Below are 24,345 nucleotides of genomic sequence, written 5' to 3' on the forward strand. Positions count from 1 at the left end.
AGTGTGTATAACTCTGAGTGTGTATAACTCTGAGTGTGTGTATAACTCTGAGTGTGTGTATAACTCTGAGTGTGTATAACTCTGAGTGTGTGTATAACTCTGAGTGTGTGTATAACTCTGAGTGTGTGTATAACTCTGAGTGTGTATAACTCTGAGTGTGTGTATAACTCTGAGTGTGTGTATAACTCTGAGTGTGTGTATAACTCTGAGTGTGTATAACTCTGAGTGTGTGTATAACTCTGAGTGTGTGTATAACTCTGAGTGTGTGTATAACTCTGAGTGTGTGTATAACTCTGAGTGTGTGTATAACTCTGAGTGTGTATAACTCTGAGTGTGTGTATAACTCTGAGTGTGTGTATAACTCTGAGTGTGTATAACTCTGAGTGTGTATAACTCTGAGTGTGTGTATAACTCTGAGTGTGTATAACTCTGAGTGTGTGTATAACTCTGAGTGTGTATAACTCTGAGTGTGTGTATAACTCTGAGTGTGTATAACTCTGAGTGTGTATAACTCTGAGTGTGTGTATAACTCTGAGTGTGTATAACTCTGAGTGTGTGTATAACTCTGAGTGTGTGTATAACTCTGAGTGTGTGTATAACTCTGAGTGTGTATAACTCTGAGTGTGTATAACTCTGAGTGTGTGTATAACTCTGAGTGTGTATAACTCTGAGTGTGTGTATAACTCTGAGTGTGTGTATAACTCTGAGTGTGTGTATAACTCTGAGTGTGTGTATAACTCTGAGTGTGTGTATAACTCTGAGTGTGTGTATAACTCTGAGTGTGTATAACTCTGAGTGTGTATAACTCTGAGTGTGTGTATAACTCTGAGTGTGTATAACTCTGAGTGTGTATAACTCTGAGTGTGTGTATAACTCTGAGTGTATAACTCTGAGTGTGTGTATAACTCTGAGTGTGTATAACTCTGAGTGTGTGTATAACTCTGAGTGTGTGTATAACTCTGAGTGTGTATAACTCTGAGTGTGTGTAACTCTGAGTGTGTATAACTCTGAGTGTGTGTATAACTCTGAGTGTGTGTATAACTCTGAGTGTGTGTATAACTCTGAGTGTGTATAACTCTGAGTGTGTGTATAACTCTGAGTGTGTATAACTCTGAGTGTGTGTATAACTCTGAGTGTGTATAACTCTGAGTGTGTGTATAACTCTGAGTGTGTGTATAACTCTGAGTGTGTATAACTCTGAGTGTGTGTATAACTCTGAGTGTGTGTATAACTCTGAGTGTGTATAACTCTGAGTGTGTGTATAACTCTGAGTGTGTGTATAACTCTGAGTGTGTATAACTCTAAGTGTGTATAACTCTGAGTGTGTGTATAACTCTGAGTGTGTGTATAACTCTGAGTGTGTATAACTCTAAGTGTGTATAACTCTGAGTGTGTATAACTCTAAGTGTGTATAACTCTGAGTGTGTGTATAACTCTGAGTGTGTGTATAACTCTGAGTGTGTATAACTCTGAGTGTGTATAACTCTGAGTGTGTGTATAACTCTGAGTGTGTATAACTCTGAGTGTGTATAACTCTGAGTGTGTGTATAACTCTGAGTGTGTATAACTCTGAGTGTGTATAACTCTGAGTGTGTGTATAACTCTGAGTGTGTGTATAACTCTGAGTGTGTATAACTCTGAGTGTGTGTATAACTCTGAGTGTGTGTATAACTCTGAGTGTGTGTAACTCTGAGTGTGTGTATAACTCTGAGTGTGTGTATAACTCTGAGTGTGTATAACTCTGAGTGTGTGTATAACTCTGAGTGTGTGTATAACTCTGAGTGTGTGTATAACTCTGAGTGTGTATAACTCTGAGTGTGTGTATAACTCTGAGTGTGTGTATAACTCTGAGTGTGTATAACTCTGAGTGTGTGTATAACTCTGAGTGTGTGTATAACTCTGAGTGTGTGTATAACTCTGAGTGTGTATAACTCTGAGTGTGTGTATAACTCTGAGTGTGTGTATAACTCTGAGTGTGTATAACTCTGAGTGTGTGTATAACTCTGAGTGTGTATAACTCTGAGTGTGTGTATAACTCTGAGTGTGTATAACTCTGAGTGTGTGTATAACTCTGAGTGTGTGTATAACTCTGAGTGTGTATAACTCTGAGTGTGTATAACTCTGAGTGTGTGTATAACTCTGAGTGTGTATAACTCTGAGTGTGTGTATAACTCTGAGTGTGTATAACTCTGAGTGTGTGTATAACTCTGAGTGTGTATAACTCTGAGTGTGTGTATAACTCTGAGTGTGTATAACTCTGAGTGTGTGTATAACTCTGAGTGTGTGTATAACTCTGAGTGTGTATAACTCTGAGTGTGTATAACTCTGAGTGTGTATAACTCTGAGTGTGTGTATAACTCTGAGTGTGTATAACTCTGAGTGTGTGTATAACTCTGAGTGTGTGTATAACTCTGAGTGTGTGTATAACTCTGAGTGTGTGTATAACTCTGAGTGTGTATAACTCTGAGTGTGTGTATAACTCTGAGTGTGTATAACTCTGAGTGTGTGTATAACTCTGAGTGTGTATAACTCTGAGTGTGTATAACTCTGAGTGTGTGTATAACTCTGAGTGTATAACTCTGAGTGTGTGTATAACTCTGAGTGTATAACTCTGAGTGTGTGTATAACTCTGAGTGTGTGTATAACTCTGAGTGTATAACTCTGAGTGTATAACTCTGAGTGTGTGTATAACTCTGAGTGTATAACTCTGAGTGTGTGTATAACTCTGAGTGTATAACTCTGAGTGTGTGTATAACTCTGAGTGTGTATAACTCTGAGTGTGTGTATAACTCTGAGTGTGTGTATAACTCTGAGTGTGTATAACTCTGAGTGTGTGTATAACTCTGAGTGTGTATAACTCTGAGTGTGTGTATAACTCTGAGTGTGTATAACTCTGAGTGTGTGTATAACTCTGAGTGTGTGTATAACTCTGAGTGTGTATAACTCTGAGTGTGTGTATAACTCTGAGTGTGTGTATAACTCTGAGTGTGTATAACTCTGAGTGTGTATAACTCTGAGTGTATAACTCTGAGTGTGTGTATAACTCTGAGTGTATAACTCTGAGTGTATAACTCTGAGTGTGTGTATAACTCTGAGTGTGTATAACTCTGAGTGTGTGTATAACTCTGAGTGTGTGTATAACTCTGAGTGTGTGTATAACTCTGAGTGTGTGTATAACTCTGAGTGTGTGTATAACTCTGAGTGTGTGTATAACTCTGAGTGTGTGTATAACTCTGAGTGTGTGTATAACTCTGAGTGTGTGTATAACTCTGAGTGTATAACTCTGAGTGTGTGTATAACTCTGAGTGTATAACTCTGAGAGTGTGTATAACTCTGAGTGTATAACTCTGAGTGTGTGTATAACTCTGAGTGTATAACTCTGAGTGTGTGTATAACTCTGAGTGTGTGTATAACTCTGAGTGTGTGTATAACTCTGAGTGTATAACTCTGAGTGTATAACTCTGAGTGTGTGTATAACTCTGAGTGTGTGTATAACTCTGAGTGTATAACTCTGAGTGTGTGTATAACTCTGAGTGTGTGTATAACTCTGAGTGTGTGTATAACTCTGAGTGTGTGTATAACTCTGAGTGTGTGTATAACTCTGAGTGTGTGTATAACTCTGAGTGTGTGTATAACTCTGAGTGTGTGTATAACTCTGAGTGTATAACTCTGAGTGTATAACTCTGAGTGTGTGTATAACTCTGAGTGTGTATAACTCTGAGTGTGTATAACTCTGAGTGTGTGTATAACTCTGAGTGTGTGTATAACTCTGAGTGTGTATAACTCTGAGTGTGTGTATAACTCTGAGTGTGTATAACTCTGAGTGTGTGTATAACTCTGAGTGTGTATAACTCTGAGTGTGTGTAACTCTGAGTGTGTATAACTCTGAGTGTGTGTATAACTCTGAGTGTGTGTATAACTCTGAGTGTGTATAACTCTGAGTGTGTGTATAACTCTGAGTGTGTATAACTCTAAGTGTGTATAACTCTGAGTGTGTGTATAACTCTGAGTGTGTGTATAACTCTGAGTGTGTATAACTCTGAGTGTGTATAACTCTGAGTGTGTGTATAACTCTGAGTGTGTATAACTCTAAGTGTGTATAACTCTGAGTGTGTGTATAACTCTGAGTGTGTGTATAACTCTGAGTGTGTGTATAACTCTGAGTGTGTATAACTCTAAGTGTGTATAACTCTGAGTGTGTATAACTCTAAGTGTGTATAACTCCGAGTGTGTGTATAACTCTGAGTGTGTGTATAACTCTGAGTGTGTATAACTCTAAGTGTGTATAACTCTGAGTGTGTGTATAACTCTGAGTGTGTATAACTCTGAGTGTGTGTATAACTCTGAGTGTGTGTATAACTCTGAGTGTGTATAACTCTGAGTGTGTATAACTCTGAGTGTGTGTATAACTCTGAGTGTGTGTATAACTCTGAGTGTGTATAACTCTGAGTGTGTGTATAACTCTGAGTGTGTGTATAACTCTGAGTGTGTGTATAACTCTGAGTGTGTATAACTCTGAGTGTGTGTATAACTCTGAGTGTGTGTATAACTCTGAGTGTGTATAACTCTGAGTGTGTATAACTCTGAGTGTGTGTATAACTCTGAGTGTGTGTATAACTCTGAGTGTGTATAACTCTGAGTGTGTGTATAACTCTGAGTGTGTATAACTCTGAGTGTGTGTATAACTCTGAGTGTGTGTATAACTCTGAGTGTGTATAACTCTGAGTGTGTGTATAACTCTGAGTGTGTATAACTCTGAGTGTGTGTATAACTCTGAGTGTGTGTATAACTCTGAGTGTGTGTATAACTCTGAGTGTGTGTAACTCTGAGTGTGTGTATAACTCTGAGTGTGTGTATAACTCTGAGTGTGTGTAACTCTGAGTGTGTGTAACTCTGAGTGTGTGTATAACTCTGAGTGTGTGTATAACTCTGAGTGTGTGTAACTCTGAGTGCGTGTATAACTCTGAGTGTGTGTATAACTCTGAGTGTGTATAACTCTGAGTGTGTGTATAACTCTGAGTGTGTGTATAACTCTGAGTGTGTGTATAACTCTGAGTGTGTGTATAACTCTGAGTGTGTGTATAACTCTGAGTGTGTATAACTCTGAGTGTGTATAACTCTGAGTGTGTGTATAACTCTGAGTGTGTATAACTCTGAGTGTGTGTATAACTCTGAGTGTGTGTATAACTCTGAGTGTGTGTATAACTCTGAGTGTGTGTATAACTCTGAGTGTGTGTATAACTCTGAGTGTGTGTATAACTCTGAGTGTGTATAACTCTGAGTGTGTGTATAACTCTGAGTGTGTATAACTCTGAGTGTGTGTATAACTCTGAGTGTGTGTATAACTCTGAGTGTGTGTAACTCTGAGTGTGTGTATAACTCTGAGTGTGTGTATAACTCTGAGTGTGTATAACTCTGAGTGTGTGTATAACTCTGAGTGTGTATAACTCTGAGTGTGTGTATAACTCTGAGTGTGTATAACTCTGAGTGTGTATAACTCTGAGTGTGTGTATAACTCTGAGTGTGTGTATAACTCTGAGTGTGTGTATAACTCTGAGTGTGTATAACTCTGAGTGTGTGTATAACTCTGAGTGTGTGTATAACTCTGAGTGTGTGTATAACTCTGAGTGTGTATAACTCTGAGTGTGTGTAACTCTGAGTGTGTGTAACTCTGAGTGTGTGTCAAACTTGCTGTTCTCTAACAAGGTGCTTAATGGCAAAATTCACAACTGGTGTTTGATCCATGAATTGACCAATAAATTTCCTGGTTAATTAGAATTGGTATTTAAACTGTCCTCTTCATCATGCTGTTCACATTTTGACATCATGAGACCAAGACCACACCAAACAATTGATCAACAGTACCTCGCCATTGCGAGGCTTCAAACAGGATGTTCTCAGAGGGAAGTGGCCAGTGAGCTTAGAGTGTCACAGAGTGTCATCAGCAGGTTGCGACAGAGATACAGAGAGACTGGAAGAGTCACAGAAAGGCATAGAAGTGGACTTCATTTGGCCACATCCCACGTTAATGACCGCTTCATTGTGAACAGTGCCTTGCGGAACACCGGATGATGAATGCCACTCAACTCCAGGCACATTTAAGGGAGGTGAGAGGCACCCAAGTGTCACGTCAGACCATTTGAAACCATTTATATCAGCGTGGTCTGCGTGCTAGACAACCTGCAAGGGTACCTGACAACACCACCAGGCACAGGCATCGGGCCAGGGAGCATTTACGCTGGACGAGGGACCAGTGGCTGCTGGAGGCTGGGGTACCTCAAATGGAGTGGCCTGTACTTTCTCCAGACCTTAATGCCATAGAAAACCTATGGGATCAGCTGAGTCGCCATGTAGAGGCTCGTAACCCTGCACCGCAGAACCTCAATGACCTGAGGGCCGCCCTTCAAGAAGAGCAGACAATACTGTAAATCGACTCGTGAACAGCATGAGACGTCGTTGTCAAGCTGTAATTGATGGTCAAGGGCACATGACAAATTATTGAGACATTGATATTTTTTGTTGTGGTATACCCACCACTGTTGTTGGCTTTTGTTTCAATAAATTGTTTGAGACGAGGAAATCACCATTGCATGCTTCTAATTAAATGCCCTACTTTCATGATATAATATCACTGTAGCGTGAACTTTTTACATTTTCCATAAATTTCACCCAAAAGCCAAATATTCTTAACTTTTTGTGAGTAGTGTACATAGATAGATAGATAGATAGATAGATAGATAGATAGATAGATAGATAGATAGATAGATAGATAGATAGATAGATAGATAGATTTGGTGTTTTAATATAACTGTCTCAAGTCACTGACTCATAGCTGCATTTTATGCTGGTCAGTAAAGCCACTGTTTGTTGGCCAGTTGTGCTTTGACAGGATCTAAAAAGTGCAACCCAACTTTTTATTCCTTCAAATAAAAACAGTCACAAGGCTGTATCTTTATTCCCTATGCTATATAAAGAAGGAGATCCTCAGTTGCCCAGCAACTAGGCCACACAACAGAACTCCTCTTGCACTCTGGGGATAAAAAAAGAGGTTTAAAAAGGTGTAAGAAAACTGGGAGATGGAGTTGCTCAGGCGAAAGACATAATTACACCCTCAGTGAGCCAATCGGGGCTGTGGAGGCTGGAAAGAAAGTTTGGAAGGACCACACCCAGTCTAGAAAAGTCAACAAATGCCTTCAACTACGAGGTCATCTTCTGCTTATAGGACAGCGAGAGACAGAAGAGAGCACTGAGTCATACAGAGAGAGAGAGAGAGAAAGAGAGAGAGAGACACAAAGTCTGCTTTCCTCACATTTTCAATGTTAGTGCATTACCACATCCCTGTCTAGCCAATGGCATGGCTCAGTTTAATGGCAGAGGAAAGTGGAGTATGCAGACAGAGGAAAGAAAGAGAAAAACCACAGAGCTGTGGCGCAGGTTGCTTAAAGAAACCGTACCCACTGAGTGAAACAACAGTGTTTTTCATTCTCTGACACCTGTTGAATGTTGTGTACAAAGGAACAGCTATTCTTAAGACAGCGTGACATGAACATATTCAGACAAAAACAGTCAGTTAAAGCACAGGCTCTCAGGTTGGGAATTGAATTAATTAAGTTAAAAGCAATATACTAACACCTTGATCTCAATCCACGCTCATGACACAAAACTCATAATGGAATCACAAGGCCTGTTGAGATTCATCAGTAAATGCTTAAAATGGATGAAACAAATTCAAATCTAGAAACAAAAACACACACACACACACAAAAAAAAAAGCTTTTAGGACAAGATACCTGAGCTCATCCACAAAGAGCCAGAGGGGGAGCTGATTGGTTGGAATGAAAACCTGCAGCCACATGGACCCTCTGCGTGTAAGGTAGGACACTGTTGTCTGAAGACGATAAGACAGACATGAAGAAAGACAATCTCTCAAATCATAACTTATGCAGAATCCTGGAGAGATTAATGTTTACAGATCAATAGCCTAAAATCACAAGCATTCCACTGAAATATATAAAAATAAGTATACATTATTAATGGTAGAAATCACAAGCGCGCTTAGACTCGAGAGCAAACCTTTTTTTTTTTCTTTCTTACAGAGAAATGTGTGAAAATCTTTATTTATGGTAATCACACATATACTACAGACACGAGCTCTTACATCTTACACCGAAATGTTATGACATCATCACTCATACCACTGTAGAACAGCATGAACAGTGTAAATGATTTCTTCATCTTCTATACACTCACAAATAACATGTAGTAGTAATTGTGTGAAGTATTTATGCCTGGAACATAATCATAAACCACAAGCACAAATATATCTCCCCCATGACTCCAAACAGACTGCTTACCTCTTTTGCATATCTATTTTTTGGACGTTCTGGACTTATGTCATATCCTCCCACCTGTGGATTACATGAGCTGTTTTCTTGCATTTGCTGTAGCTGTGAACTACATCTTACTGACATGTCCTGATTTAAACAGATGCTTTGGAATACAGAAAGAGAGAGATGAAAACCAACATGGTTGCCAGCAACTTACCAAGAGAAACACAGGGGGAATCCCAAATGGCACGGTGCTGTAGGTGCAGTACAGACTGTATCAAATTCTCCCTATGTGGGGAAATATATCTGCACACTAGTTGGTATTCAGACCTAAATGGCTAAACACGCATACACACGGTAAGAGTGAAATTAACTTCATGAGTGTAGGGAGTTTTGACAACCTGGTATGTTTTGATGCTGTCACTGCAGATCTCTCATGTGATGCTGTAGGTCCCAGGATGCCCACATGCCTGCATTATCTTCTAGATCTCTTTTTTTGTTAAGCTGTCATAGCCTGACCTGCCACAGACACGACTTACACCAATCAGCTATAACATTATGATCACTGAGAGGTGAAGTGAATAACACTGATTATCACCTCATCATGGCCCCTGTTAGTGGATGGGATATATTAAGCAGCAAGTGAACATTCTAGCATCAAAGTTGATGTGTTAGAAGCAGAAAAAATGGGCAAGTGTAAGGATTTGAGAGAGTTTGACAAGGGCCAAACTGTGATGGCTAGAAGACTGGATCAGAGCATTTCCAAAACTGCAGCTCTTGTGGGGTGTTCCCGGTCTGCAGTGGTCAGTATCTATCAAAAGTGGTCCAAGGAAGGATGAGTGGTGAACCGGTGACAGGGTCATGGGTGACCAAGGTTCATTGTGGCAGTGGTGGCGCAAGTGGTTAAGGGTCTGGGTTGTTGACCGGAAGCGCAGGGGGTTCAACCCCAGCACTGCCAAGTTGCCACTGTTGGGCCCTTGATCAAGGCCCTTAACTCTCTCTGTTCCAGGGGCACTGTATCATGGCTGAACCTGTGCTCTGACCCCAACTTCCAAGGACGGGATATGTGAAGAAAGAATTTCACCGTGTTGTAATGTATATGTGACAAATAAAGGCTATTTCTATTGTGGAGACAATGAGCACGTGGGGAGAGAAGGCTGGCCCGTGTGGTCCGATCCAACAGACAAGCTACTGTTGCTCAAATTGCTAAAAACATTAATGCTGGTTCTGATAGAAAGGTGTCAGAATACACAGTGCATCTCAGTTTGTTGTGTTTTGGCAGCAAAAGGGGGACCAACACAATATTAGGCAGGTGGTCATAATGTTACAGTATGTCTGATCACTGTACTCTCTGATCACAGTGTACACTGTTTTATACCACTGCAGGAGAAGAGAATACCTAATAACCTGCTCTCTCTCTCTCCCTCTCCCTCTCTGTCCCTCTCCCTCTCTCTCTCTCTCTCTCTCTCTCTCTCTCTGTAGAGCTGTATGTGCCTGCACTCCTGCTGCCTGATATGATGTCACTCCTCTCACCCTCTGGACCTACTTAATTCATCCTGATGCTCTACTTTTCCTTTGAGCTTTCAACACTTCTGACTCATCTTCTGTTGTTGTGGATGATCCCACATCGATACCCTAAAAATCTGCACTTCCCAAAAGAAATTTATACCCAACTGTCCTTCAGAGGATAATCTACTTTTCCACAATCCACTTTTTACTGGATTTCTGTAAAGCTGTGTTTGTGACAAGGTCTGTTGTTATAAGTTCCATACAAATAAAATTAAATTGCAATTAAATTTTTTTGTAAATAAATAAAATAAAAGATACAGATAACAAACCTTTTTCAGTTAATTTAACCACACAAAACATTGAAGTGTACTATACACCATGGTCAAAAGTTTGTGGACACATGATAACAGCACTCCTATGTCACATTCCATATATGGTTCCCCTTTGCTGTTATAATAACCTCCACGCATAGCTGTGTAGACCATCTGAGTTTTTTACATTTACATATGGAGCATGCCTTTACCCAGAGCCACTTACATTCATCTCCTTTATACAGCTGAATAGTTGAGGTTTAAGGGCCTGGCTCAAAGGCCCAGCAGTGGAAGCTTAGCAGGGATGGGACTTGAACTCACAATGTTTGAATCAGTAATCATCCTAACTCTGTAACTACGTTACACACCGTATTTCACACCAGCTTTGGTAAACGGTCTTCATGGAGCTGGTTTTGTGCACATGGGAATTGTTGTGCTGGAACAGGTTTTGGTTCCTTAGTTCCAATGAAGGGAAACTATAATAATACAACAAACAGACATGCTTCCAATTCAATTTGAGGAAGACTCTTGCTAGCTATGTGCAGCAGCTGAACATAACTGGGGATGAGGTAGCTTAGTGGTTAAGGTGCTGGATTACTGATCAGAAGGTTGTGGGTTGCAAAACACTGAGCAAGGCCCTTAATCCTCAGTTGTATAAAATGAGATAGGAATGCAAGTTGCTCAGGATAAGGGTGTCTGCTAAATGACAGCAAGGTAAATAATCAACTTAATGAACAACCCCTGTCCTGTGTATGTATACTTCCGTGCATATCGGCCTCTGCATTTTTGTTCAACATTTGTCTCACACTGTTGTTATGTATTTGCACTTTATGTAATCTTGCATGCTGTTACATGTTGCACCATGGTCCTGGAGAAATGACATTTCCTTCCTACGCCTACAAGCTGTAAAGGCAAGTGACAAAAAATACCACCTTGACATGATCATTTGTTAAGCTCTACAAAAACAGATCTTGAACTGAAGAATTATATAAATTTTGTGCAGCAGTTAAGTTTTAATGCAACCTGTGTTTCAGCAGCAGATCAGTAGCACGATCTGACAGGAAACCCAAGTTCTTCCCATGCATTAAAGTCATTAGCGTCTATCTTTTCCAGTGTATTGTTTATTTATTTATTTTTTCTGGGACATTTCACTGTGAACGAATTAACAAAATCTAAATGCATTGCGGTTTACGTTGAAGTTTCGACTCAGTGTCTGGTTTTGGCACGCGCTCTGTCCTGCTCTGTCTCGCGCAACAAAATGCAAAGTAGCAACAAACATTAGCCATAAAACAACCTAATGCCATAAACATAAACTATAACAATCTAAATATTCCAAATAAATTAGTTACTGAACTCTATGCTAGCTTCTAAAAAGTCTAGCTAACCTTTTATGTACTGAAGAAATAATAATAATAATAATAATAATAATAATAATAATAATAATAAGTATTCTCGTGTTTCTGTCACTTTCAAACGATTAACACGTGTAAATAATTGTTATTTACAACCAGTACAGTCGGATAAATCTAACACTTTTCCTGAAAATTAAATATAAATATATTTTAATTGCAGAAAATATATTGATTTCTATAGAGATCAGTAATAATAACGTTATGCTGCGTTTTTTTAACTTTACAATAATAATGACCTTCACATTGTGTGTTTCTGCAGGATGGCTTGTACTGCACCTGAAAACATGGTAATAAACAAACAAACAAACAAATAAAGACTTTCAGGAGTTTGAAGTGTTTGTTAGATCCAGTGCAGTCAGTTGGAGTTCTGTGGCTGATTTGCATTCAGCAGTTTAACGGTATTTATTTCCCTCCCTGATCTGAGTTATTTAAAGCTCACATTACACTACTGATTTTTTTTACCTTTTTACGAGAACAGCAGTTGGATCTGTTTTTCCTCGTTTGCATGAAACTGCACAATAAACCAGTGACGTGAGGTTGAAGAAAGAAATAACTTAATCTTACTGAGTTTTTAGTACCAGAATTCAGAAAGCAGTGACTGCCATCTACTGGCTGAAATATGACGTTACACTCTGGGCTAATTATCATGGCGTGTTTTCTGTAAGAGCTTGATGCGGAGTTCAGCCTTCAGTACAGCAGGAGTTTCAGGAGTCACAACTGAAAAGCAAAACTATCTGTTTTATAGTATTTCACATTATTCCACACGATAGGATAGCTTTTCTACCTGACAAACCAAACTGGCAGTCTGGTGCATTGTGTAAGTTTAATGGACCACTGATATTTTTGCTGAAATTTCTGCATTGCATTGAAGGTTTCTCTTGTTTTGTCTTTAGTCTCCAATGTGTGTTTTTGCATTATGCACAAATATAGGCATTGTTAATTTAATTAAGTTAGCTTAATTAAGCCAAATGAGGTAATAAATAAATAAATACATACATACACAATATTGCCGAAGGTTTTGGGACACCCCTTCAAATCATTGAATTCAGGGGTTGGGCTCGGCCCCTTAGTTCCAGTGAAAGGAACTCTTAATGCTGCAGCATACCTAGACATTCTGGACAATTTCATGCTCCCAACTTTGTGGGAACAGTTTGGGGATGACCCCTTCCTGTTCCAACATGACTGCACACTAGGACACAAAGCAAGGTCCATAAAGACATGGATGAGTGAGTTTGGTGTAGAGGAACTTGACTGGCCTGCACAGAGTCCTGACCTCAACCTGATAGAACACCTTTGGGATGAATTCGAGCGGAGACTGCGAGCCAGAGCAAAACTGGGACGTTTGCATTTACATGCACATGAATGTAATATGGAGTTGTCCCGCCCTTTATAAGTATAACAGCTTCAACTCTCAGGTTGAGGTCAGGACTCTGTGCAGGCCTGTGCAAACTCGCTCATCCATGTCTTTATGGACCTTGCTTTGTGCACTGGTGTACGGTCATGTTGGAACAGGAAGGGGCCATCTTCAAACTTTTCCCACTTAGTTCCTTTCACTGGAACTAAGGGGCCAAACCCAACCCTTGAAAAACATACATGTGAACATAAAAGTGTATCTGGCATAATATATCCGCTTTTATTACTGTAGTTTACATTTTAAATCTAACCTACAGGAAAAGTTAGACAGGATCAATGTCATGGATCTTGACTGAAACTTCTATGATTCAGATATAAGGGGTGTCAGGTTTAATGGGACAGTATTGGGCAGTAACTAAGCAGTACTTGTTTTCTTCCCTTTTCTTCCCTTTCACTTTCCAAAACTCCTTCATTGTCAGATGAGGATCAGTTAATGTTAACATCGAACATCAGAATGGGGAAAAGTGGGATGTTTGAGTTTAACAGTGAAGTGGTTGCTGGTAACAGATGGGTTGGTTTGAGTATTACATAAACTGTTGATCTCTTGGGATTTTCCACACAAAACAGTGTCTAGAGTTTACACAGAATGGTTCTTGATGAGACTGGCCAGACTGGTCTGAGCTGACAGGAAGTCTATAGTAACTCAAATAAGCACACTTTACTAACTGTGGTGGGCAAAAAGAATGTACAATACATCAAACCTTGAGGTGGATGAGCTTCAAGAGCAAAATACCACATTGTCTTCTACTCCTGACAGCCAAGAACAGGAATCTGACATTTTCATGGGCACAGACTCACCCAAACTGGACAAATGAAGATTAGAAAAAAAAAAGAGAAAAAATCTGATCTTTTCCTAGTCTTCATCTGTGCCCATTATAAAAGAGGAAGACTGTGTCTTTCTGCTGCTGTAGCTCATGCAGCTTGATGTTTTGTGTATGCTGAGATGCTTTTTGTTCACTATAATTTTGCTTATTTGAGTTACTATATTCCTCTTGGCGCTTGAACCAGTCTGGCCACTTTCTTATTCCGAGCTCTCTAGTCAAACTGTGCTGTTTACACAATTGTGCTATTCGCTGGAAACATTACCTCAAGCTCTTGACCTCTCTCTGCATGTTTTTGTGCATTGTGCTGCTGCCACATCATTAACTGATCATATAACTGAATGTGTAGGTGTACAGGTGTTCCTAAAAAAGTGGACGGTGAGTGTGACATTTTTCCTATTAGATATAGACAGTCAACATTTTCAGAAATTTGTTATGTGTTGGAGTATTTTGTTTTATCAATGGCAAACCTGTATCAGAATACCTGACTATCTGAGCTACGTTATATATTGCCAAAAGTTTTGGGACACCCCTCCAAATCATTCGGTTCAGGTGTTGTTTTTCAGGGGTTGGGCTCGGCCCCTTAGTTCCAGTGAAAGGAACTCTTAATGCTTCAGCATACCAAGACATTTTGGACAAATTCTTGCTTCCAACTTTGTGGGAACAGTTTGGGGATGACCCCTTCCTGTTCCAACATGACTGCACACCAGTGCACAAATCAAGGTCCATAAAGACATGGATGAGTGAGTTTGGTGTGGAGGAACTTGTCCTGACCCCAACCTGATAGAACACCTTTGGGATGAATTAGAGCGGAGACTGCGAGCCAGGCCAAAACTGGGATGTCTTCCTCCACATGCACATGAATGTAATATGGAGCTGTCCCGCCCTTGGCAGCTATAACAGCTTCAACTCTTCTGGGAAGGCTTTCTACAAGGTTTAGGAGTGTGTTTATGGGAATTTTTTGACCATTCCACTAGAAGCGCATTTGTGAGGTCAGGCACTGATGTTGGATGAGAAGGTCAGTCTCGCAGTCTCCACTCTAATTCATCCCAAAAGGGTTGAGGTCAGGACTCTGTGAAGTTCCTCCACACCAAACTCCCTCATCCATGTCTTTATGGACCTTGCTTTGTGCACTGGTGTGCGGTCATGTTGGAACGGGAAAGGGTCCCACAAAGTTCGGAGCATAGAATTGTCTTGGTATGAAGCTGAAGCATTAAGAGTTCCTTTCACTGAAACTAAGGAACCGAGAACAACGCCTGATTTGTCGGGGTGTCCCAAAACTTTTGCCAATATCGTGTACGTTCTGTCGGTCAGGGTGTTCGCGCAGCTTACCTGCACGCGCTCTGCGTGTGTGTGATCTCGCGTGATTTGGCGTGACTGCGCTGCGAGATCCTAACACATCCGCCATCACCACAGCTAAACACACAAACTGGGCAGTATCAGTAGGCTAGAGGCAGGCAAAGCTTCACAACATCACAGAGCCAGACAGAAGCCCAGGCCTTGGGGGAAAGGTCGAGTGGGGATTCATAAATGATTGTATGACGCTGTCCTGATTAACCAACAAGCCCCCAAAACACCGTGTTTGATGTTTGAGGAGAGTCAACACACTCACTGACCAAAAAAAAAAAAAAACATGTCTAATCTGAGCAAAGGCGGCACCAAGAAGGACACTAAGATGAGGATACGAGCTTTTCCTGTAAGTAATAGCCGGTGTTATTAGGAGCAGAGAAAACCCCAGCTTTCTCGAGCCCCTGTTTGACATGCTGTGCTAATCTGTGGTGCTGAATCTTTCCTACCTGCTTCCATAGCCATCAAGCCTGCTAGCGGAGTTTAAAAAAAAGTCTGACGCTAGCAAATAGTCTTATTATTACAGGCCACATGTGATGAAGTTAAAACATTTTAAACACCTGCACAGATCTAACCGATGTTTGCATGCTGCAAAAAACTTTTGGCAGCTAGTTAGCATGTCACAGAAGTTGAGCTAGCCAGGTAACATTAGCCCTTGGTGTGTGTGTGTGTGTTTTTGTTGGTGCCTCCTACGTAGCCAGCTGATTTACTTTCTCATTTTATTGTCATGGTTCAGTCACTTATCTGTTTGGTGTTTGGGTAAACAAAAAAAAAAATCACGTTTGTGGATTGTTTGTTGATTAGCCTCGTAGTGTAGCCTGCAGATAGCTGGGGTTTAAGTTAGCATCTTTTCCTCAGCTGGCTAGTTAGCGAGACTGCAAAGAAACTCATCTCAAAGGCAGAGCTTTAACTGAGTAATGTTTGACAAGTTGCTTTAATCCAGCACAATATGAATGGGGAAAATGTAGTCAGGGAAATATTTTCCGTCTAAAGGCTGCTGGTGTGTGTGTAATGGGGAATGGATTGTTTTGCTAGCTTTAGCCAGACAATCAAATTAACTGTGGCTTGAACTCGCTTTGTCTTACAGCAGACTACAGACAGACTGCACGTCATTAAGTTAACGCATGCGGTTATTATGTCTGATCACTCATGTGTCTGATCTCAGATCGCTGTCATGAGATGATTCAAAGCATGAAATAAATACACCTCCTGTGCTTGTTTGTTGAATTAAATCCTTTATTGAGTCAGCGAGAATATCAGACTCTCTTGGCTTTTTTGGTGACGTTCATCATAAAGTTTGTGTTGTGCATGGAGAACAACTGTATAACAGGGAAATAAAAGGGCTGCAAGTAATGAAGAACATTTTTTTGCTTGATTAATTGTTTAGTTTTGTAGGATTATACAGACTTGCTTTCAGTAATCGCTTTATCCTGGTCAGGGTCATGGGTCAGGTCATATACCTGGATACTGGGCAGGAATACACTCCATCATAGGGCTTTTAATGCACACATACACCGATCAGGCATAACATTATGATCACTGAGGGAGCTAAAATGGCCTAAATGGCTAAACACGCATACACACTGTAAGAATGAAATTATCTTCATGGGTGTAGGGAGTTTTGACAACCTGGTATGTTTTGATGCTCTCACTGCAGATCTGTCATGTGATGCTGTAGGTCCCAGGATGCCCACATGCCTGCATTATCTTCTAGATCTCTTTTTTTGTTAAGCTGTCATAGCCTGACCTGCCACAGACACGACTTACACCAATCAGCTATAACATTATGATCACTGAGAGGTGAAGTGAATAACACTGATTATCTCCTCATCATGGCCCCTGTTAGTGGGTGGGATATATTAGGCAGCAGGTGAACATTTTGTTCTCAAAGTTGATGTGTTAGAAGCAAGAAAAATGGACAAGCGTAATGATTTGAGCAAGTTTGACGAAGGGCCACATTGTAATGGCTAGACAACTGGATCAGAGCATCTCCAAAACCGCATCTCTTGTGGGGTGTTTGCAGTCTGCAGTGGTCAGTATCTATCAAAAGTGGTCCAAGGAAGGAACAGTGGTCATGGGCAGCCAAGGGACGTAATGTTTAAAGGCTCTTGAAATTAATATAAATGTCACAACCAGTATGGAGGTAGAGCTGAACTGGGAGGATATAACAGTGTAATACACACACACATGTCTATTTACATCCATCTGCAATGCAACAGTGTTAACATGTCCGCATGCTCGAGGCTAAGGCTGGGTATCCTACATGCAGTGAGTACTGTATAGAACAGTAGAGGTTAAAAGGGTTTAAGATGGATTTGGCTACTCTAGCCCTGCTAGGATGCCAGTCCTCACTGACCTTCCACCAGGGTGATGGCTTTTCTCCAAAGTATTCAGAATTGTTTGACCTCTTCTTTGCTGCAAATTCAGAAACAAGGATTGAGTCAGAGATATAGGTTCTGCATTGAAACACACTCTCTCTCTCTCTCTCTCTCTCTCTCTCTCTCTCTCTCTGAATATGCCTGTGTATACCCTTGACTTGCTCAGGTGTTGGAAACTTCATTCTTCTGAATCATCGGGTCAAGAGTGTTTGGTGCAGTGTCAGAGTAGTCTCTACCAGCGCTGTTTAAGCTGCTCTGTAATGCAGCATTCACACATACAATGACTCACAGCAACATCGTGACCAGAGATCGATCATTTTCAGTGAGAGCAGGCCACTTTCTGCAGCATGAGCGATAGAACCTGTTGGTGACTAGATGTGGGTACGTCCAGCGATGCCACAGAGTTGAGGAAAATGTAACTTTATGCCAATATCGAGCGATTGGTGCAGTGAATAGAGTAGAGCGCACGTGATCCAAGACAAAGAGTGCACACTGCTTCTACTTCATCTCGTATGATAGGATGCTGTTATACGCTGCTGAATTTCATGCACAAATGCCAAAACTGATTTGGAATACTAGTTATGCCACCTACTGATAAACCTTATTACTATGGCAACCAGTAATAGGAAGACCTACTGGGCACTTCATAGTACATCGACTGACGGCTTGCAGAGACAAAATCACCCTGTGTGTGAAGGCAGCTTAAGTGTGACTTGAAAAGCCTGACTTCAACACAACTCTGAGTGTCATGTGAATGTTTCCACTCGTGAACACAGCACAGCGGCAGGGTTTAGGAGCTGTGGGAACGTCTTCAGGTTGACTCCACATATCAGGGTTGAGGCTGAAGTTTTTTGTGACTGACAGGTGAAGCAGAATGACAATCATCAGCCGGTTTCAGGTTTATTTGACAATGTCAGCAACAGTTTACACCGAAATGTTGTGAGTCTCAGCTTCTGTACAGCTGTGCAATCCATACCTAAGTAGATTATTGGAAGGAGAAGAAGAAAGTAGTACAAATACAACATCTGTACAATGTATGCAGGATACATAGACAGTCTGCTTATTGTACAGAGTTGTGGACAAGCCTGTGATCAGCATGCACGTCAGTTTCTGCTTTTCCTCAAGTGTGTCACAGGCCAGCTTTAATTTTTTTTTTTTTTTCTGCTAATATGATTATTTTCCATTTCTCACTCCAGTATAACAGATATGTTGTGAGCTGGGAGGTTAATGCGTGAAGCATTTGTTATGAAGCGTGGATGCATCGGTGAAGAAAACTCTTTTTTTGTCTCATACATTACTGCACAGTGAAATGGTTTTCTACGCATATCCTAGCTTAGGAGGTTGGGATCACAGCACAGTGTCAGCCTTCATACAGCACCCCTGGAGCAGGGAGGGTTAAGAGCTTTGCTCCGGGGCCCAACAATGGCAGAGCTGGGGCTTGAACCTGGAACAGCTGATCAACAGCCTGGAGTCTTAACCACATAAACCCACACTGTCATCATCTGTGGTCACAGCAGCCAGGTTTCAGTTCAATAACTTGCTACTGAGGATGCAGTGCTTGTACGTTTGTTTCACGTTGTTTTTGCTGTGTTGTCATGTACCTGCGTTTCCTTCTTTCAGGGAACCCACGTGCTTTCTCTTCAGATGCTGTGGTGCTTTCGTGTCATGCAGCTAACGGGCTTCTCTAAGGACTTCACTCCCCGTCACATGTGATCACAGAAACACATTTAATATATAAGCTACGCCCACTGTTATTCCCCCTGTAGTTAAGGCAACTGTAAAGCAAACCTGGGTTACTATAGCAGTTACTTCACAAAACATTCAATCCGCTCCTCATGTGTGTTAGACTTGTGAAAGGACGTCTTCATCTTGGCTTCTCGATGATTAATGCTGTTGATGCATATCACACTTTCAGTGCAGGAGATGTACAGTACAGATCACTTCCTTGTCTGATCAGCATGAGTTGATGTGTGAATCGCATGCAAAGATGCACAGAACCTTTTAATCTCAGTGAGAGGATTTATATTGTTTTTGACTTCACTGTCGCATTTTCATCCTCTCTCCATCCTAACATGGGCCGGGAATTTAGCAGGAGCCCTCACCATCATTATTTATTTATTTGTTGACTTTTTTAATATTGTGCACAGTATGACTCTTCACCTCTTCTGTTTCCGACAGCATTCCCTCATGGTACATGTGTTATGGAAACTAATTATGCGCAGGTTACTTCCAGAACAAGTGAGGATCTGAGTACGAGATGCATTCGCGTTCACATGAATCGCAGCACAGCTCCAGTGCAACCGAAATGCATCACCTCCCGGGTTCAGTACCACGGTGCGCTTCCCGGTCCCCATGACAGCTGTGGTCTGTGTCACACTAAACCGCCCATTAGTTACGAATAGTTCCAGGGCAGAAACACTGGCTGTTTACATCAGCAGCAGGTTTGTTCCGGATGTGCAGTGCTAGACACATGGACGTGTGTAGAAGGTTGAAGTGCACTTGTCTGTAACACTGGAAAGTAGCACTGGAACCTGTTACATTTAAGGTTAAGGCTGAACATGGTGACCCAGTTTAACTTCAGGAAGGAAGGGCAGGACTTTGACAGAAGGTGCAGTCAGGCTTTCATGCTGAGTCATTCCTAGACTGTTTGCCACACACACACACACACACACACACACACACACACACACACTTGCACTCTGTTAAACAGGGACCTTTTAGCCGGTGTACAGATGTTATTTATATAGATTGCAGGGGTGGACAAATCACCAGACCGGGTGTTTGGCACAAGCAGATTACGTGTCCAGGCTGTTTAATTATGAGTTTGTTTTTTATTCTGCTCTCCTGTCCTGTCTGATCCATCCTCATGCACTACTTCTGGCTGGAATCGGATCACTTGGAGGCTGCTAACTGCTACTGAGCATGCTCCACACTGAAGATGCATGAGACTGTGTGGATGGTGGCACTTCGAAACCATGTTTTGCACTCAAAGTCTCCATCAGATAACTTTAACCAGACCTCATCTTCTAACTTGAGCAAATTTCCTGGTTACACAATTTGACTTTTTGACCACACAGTTGTAGAAAGGAAATGATTTATAATCACACTATTCAGCGCCGTCCAGATGAAGATGGCTTCCCTTTTGAGTCTGGTTCCTCTTGTATCATCATTTTTTTTCCCCCTTTTCCTCATTAGCGCTATACAAATAAAATCGCATTGCATGTAATGCGTAGGGCTGCAAGAACTAAACGACCCGAGTGTCAAAGTTCTATAAAGATTTGCAGTGAACGTCGTGTTTGGTGGTCTGGTGGTTAGCTTGTGTGACGCACACAGGAGTGTTTTTTTGTGCCTGTTAGTGGAGATATGCTGGATGTTTTTTTCTTTCATGTGAGTAATAAGTGTAAAGCCGTCTCTTTCATGCACTTCTGGTTCTCGGTTCTGCAGAGAGGTCAGAGTTGCACTTTTTCTGGTTTACAGGGACAGTGAAAAGTGTGCTAAAGCACCCGCTCAGATCACTTCCCTGTTATTTTATTATTATTCCCGTCATATGACGTGATTTTGCACACTGCCCACCTTCTGCTATTTTATTTTCCTTTTTTAATTAACCGTAACAAAGGGACTAGATTATCAGCATCACCTTTATAAAATCCATACAGTAGATGCCACATGAGAAACTTGGACTGTTGTGGAAGGCTGAACTTAGCTGCTAATCAAAAAAAAAATAAGCACCAAGAATTAAAGAACGGAATAATAATAGATGGTGCATAGTGTGTAGTACATCATTTGGGACACATCTCAATTCCTAGAAATTCAGAGTTAAATGCTGATTATTATTGTGATGTGCAGTATGCTATGGACCCCTGTGCTTGCCGTTTGTGGATTTGTCATCAACCCCTTAATGCTGAACTGTAGCCATGTGCAGTGATGCTTTCAGTCGTTCCCAGAATGAAGAAGAGGAAAATTAAAAGTCTTTTGACTAACAGAGGTGTCAGTGATATACATGGATCAGAGCTATACATGAAATTAACCACATTAATGTAGTGTATACACTGCTGCCTTCCTGCACTCCAGACACCGAAAACACTTGTCTTATCTGCCCACACAGTGGCAGGCTTTACCTCTGAAACACACAGGCGCTAAAGACCATGATGCCATTCTCAGTTCCTTTACTCAGCACAGAAAAGCTCCAGTTCCTTCTCACACCCCGAAGCCACTCGAACCAACAGACGAGTCAGCACAAGTCTATCAGTCACGATGTGCTCTGTTAGGAGCCGCACGCTTCACTCCGGGGGTGTGGGTGAACTTTCCGAGGTGTGTGATCTCTCTAAAAATGCATAATGCCGCATGTATGACACAGCTGATGAACATGACCCCCTGACTCGGGTATCACTCTCGGCACGGTGGGTTCAGTGGGTTACTCAGCCTCAGGGAGCATCTCTGTTAAAAAGCATCTTAAACAGAGATGGTGTAGTGGTATTTTGGGAGTTTTGTATAAGATCTTACACAGATAAACTGGGGTTTATGTAGTCCATCACATTCAGGAGAACATAATACATATCTACAGTATATACAATTTGTGTTGTTTCTCAACAAAATACACTTTTATTCCTTATAGTAAATTGAATTTAAACAGCTTTCTATTTTTTCTACTTTGTATTGGCTAGAGTGCAAGATCCAGTTACCATATAAAATCTGATGAGGATGTTGACACTGAGGGAAATAAATAAATCTAGTATTAAATTAACATGAGTGGCGGATATAATGCTGCCTCACAATGACCCGGGTTACATCCTGGGTTCGATGCTGAGCTTGAATGAATGTGCAGGGCATGATTTTATTGAGGGCTTTGAGAAGATTTGGAAAATGATGGATGTACAAAAACCGGGTAGCGCATCATGGTACTCCACCCATGACAAGCTGTAGGAAGTGGCATGAGTTCAGTTTGACTAGTACTCGTACCCGGGTCCAAACTCGTAATTTAATAATAAAAAAGTCTCCTTGTGTTCTCCATGCTCATGACACAAATGCATCAGGGTTCAACAAAATCAAGTGAGTCTGAAACGAGACCAGTGCTGTGGGAGCATCGGGAACACCCACACTCAGATTTGGACCAAAGGACCAATGTGAAAACTACACGGATCAGTAAATTCCTGTGGAAACGATGCATACATTTGAATGAAACATGTTCTCCCATCTACTGCACAGACGTTATTGCTCCTGCATGATTGAGCAATAAGTTTATATAAACCATAACATCTAAATTAGTATGTGTGCAAGATCATAATGGACTAGACAGAGGAAACAAACACAATAGTGTCAGGTTTAGGTCACTTCATCAAGCATTATCTCAGTCACGCCATGCTCGCTAGAGTGTTTAAATCAAACTAGCAAGCTCTTTATTTTATTTAAGCTATATTACTAGTCCTCCACAGCAGTGAGCTTTCCATGCACTGCAGTTTAGCGCTCCTTACTTCATATTTAAAATGAGATTAACAGCAATATTAAAGTTGGTGGAATAAACAATAAGGACCAAGAATTAAAGAAAATAATAATATTAATAGTCCGTAATGCCTCACCTACTCCAGGGAAAACTGAAACTGATCTTGTGTTGTGCTTAAACCTGTATCTGAGGCAGATATGCAATCTTCAGAGCGGTGTTTATCAAACTGAGTGCAGGTCTGATTCAGAGGGTAACAGTGATGCACAGGGATTTGGGGATTAGAAGCCGTCTGGGAGAAAATTGCTCTTGCAAGCTACATTTCATAAAGTGTATTGTTTCTGGTGGATTAGGGTGATGAGTGCAAGAGATAAGGTGTGTTTAAAGGATATTCAGGCTGTAACTGTGCACTAAATGGTGATGCTACGTTGATTCAGTTTGTCCTGGGACTGGTTGAAATCATGAAATCATGTCCCATGCCGGGTGTGTGTGTGTTTTTTTTTTATAAGGTTGATTATAAGCAACCTGCCTGACTGTTCTCGATGAGGAGTATCATGGAGCACTTTTTGCTCCTTGCAAGAAACTCATGTTAAGTTTTATGTTTAAATTCATAAAACTGAACACTTGACTGAAATGGCCTGAAGGTGTAGAGCAGTATCAGTGAGTGTGGCCTTTAAAAAGCCTGCAAGGACTTGAGTAATATGTAAACCCCGGGTCAGTGCTTATGTCTGTGACCACACTCGCTGATGCGCGCACACACACACACACTCATCAGGCATAACATTATGAGCACTGAGAGGTGAAGTGAATAACACTGATTATCTCCTCATCATGGCTCCTGTTAGTGGGTGGGATATATTAGGCAGCAATTGAACATTTTGGCATCAAAGTTGATTTGTTAGAAGCAGGAAAAATGGGCAAGCGTAAGGATTTGTGCGAGTTTGACAAGGGCCAAATTGTGGCTAGACGACTGGATCAGAGCATCTCCAAAACTGCAGCTCTTGTGGGGTGTTCCCGGGCTGCAGTGGTCAGTATCTATCAAAAGTGGTCCAAGAAAGGTGGTGAACTCGCGACAGGGTCATGGACAGCCAAGGCTCACTGATGCACATGGCCAATCCAGATGATCAACAGACGAGCTACTGTTGCTCAGATTGCTGAAGAAGTTAATGCTGGTTCTGATAGAAAGGTGTCAGAATACTTAAGAATACTTAATAAGTATAATTCTATGCCTGATCATATATATATATTTATTTTATATATATATATATATATATATATATATATATATATATTTATTTTATATATATATATATATATATATTTTATATAGGTGAGCGAATACTTTTGGCAATATAGTGCGCTGACCCCGCTCCGTCAGTTTACGTGGCCT

General features: G+C 41.0%; 1 protein-coding gene across 2 annotated transcripts in view; it reads left to right on the forward strand.

Annotated features, from left to right (window-relative positions):
• Positions 1-15,191: 15,191 nt before the first annotated feature.
• LOC131371199 (cullin-3-like) overlaps positions 15,192-24,345 on the forward strand; it is a 32,380-nt gene continuing 23,226 nt past the window's right edge. The window contains exon 1 of one of the 2 annotated variants that reach the window (XM_058419047.1): positions 15,192-15,489. In XM_058419047.1, the coding sequence (XP_058275030.1) occupies positions 15,427-15,489 (63 nt within the window). In that variant the 5' untranslated portion in view covers positions 15,192-15,426. The remainder of the gene's footprint in view (positions 15,490-24,345) is intronic. The other variant, XM_058419045.1, reaches the window with a different exon arrangement.

Source organism: Hemibagrus wyckioides, linkage group LG20 (genome assembly GCF_019097595.1).
Source record: "Hemibagrus wyckioides isolate EC202008001 linkage group LG20, SWU_Hwy_1.0, whole genome shotgun sequence".
NCBI lineage: Eukaryota > Metazoa > Chordata > Actinopteri > Siluriformes > Bagridae > Hemibagrus > Hemibagrus wyckioides.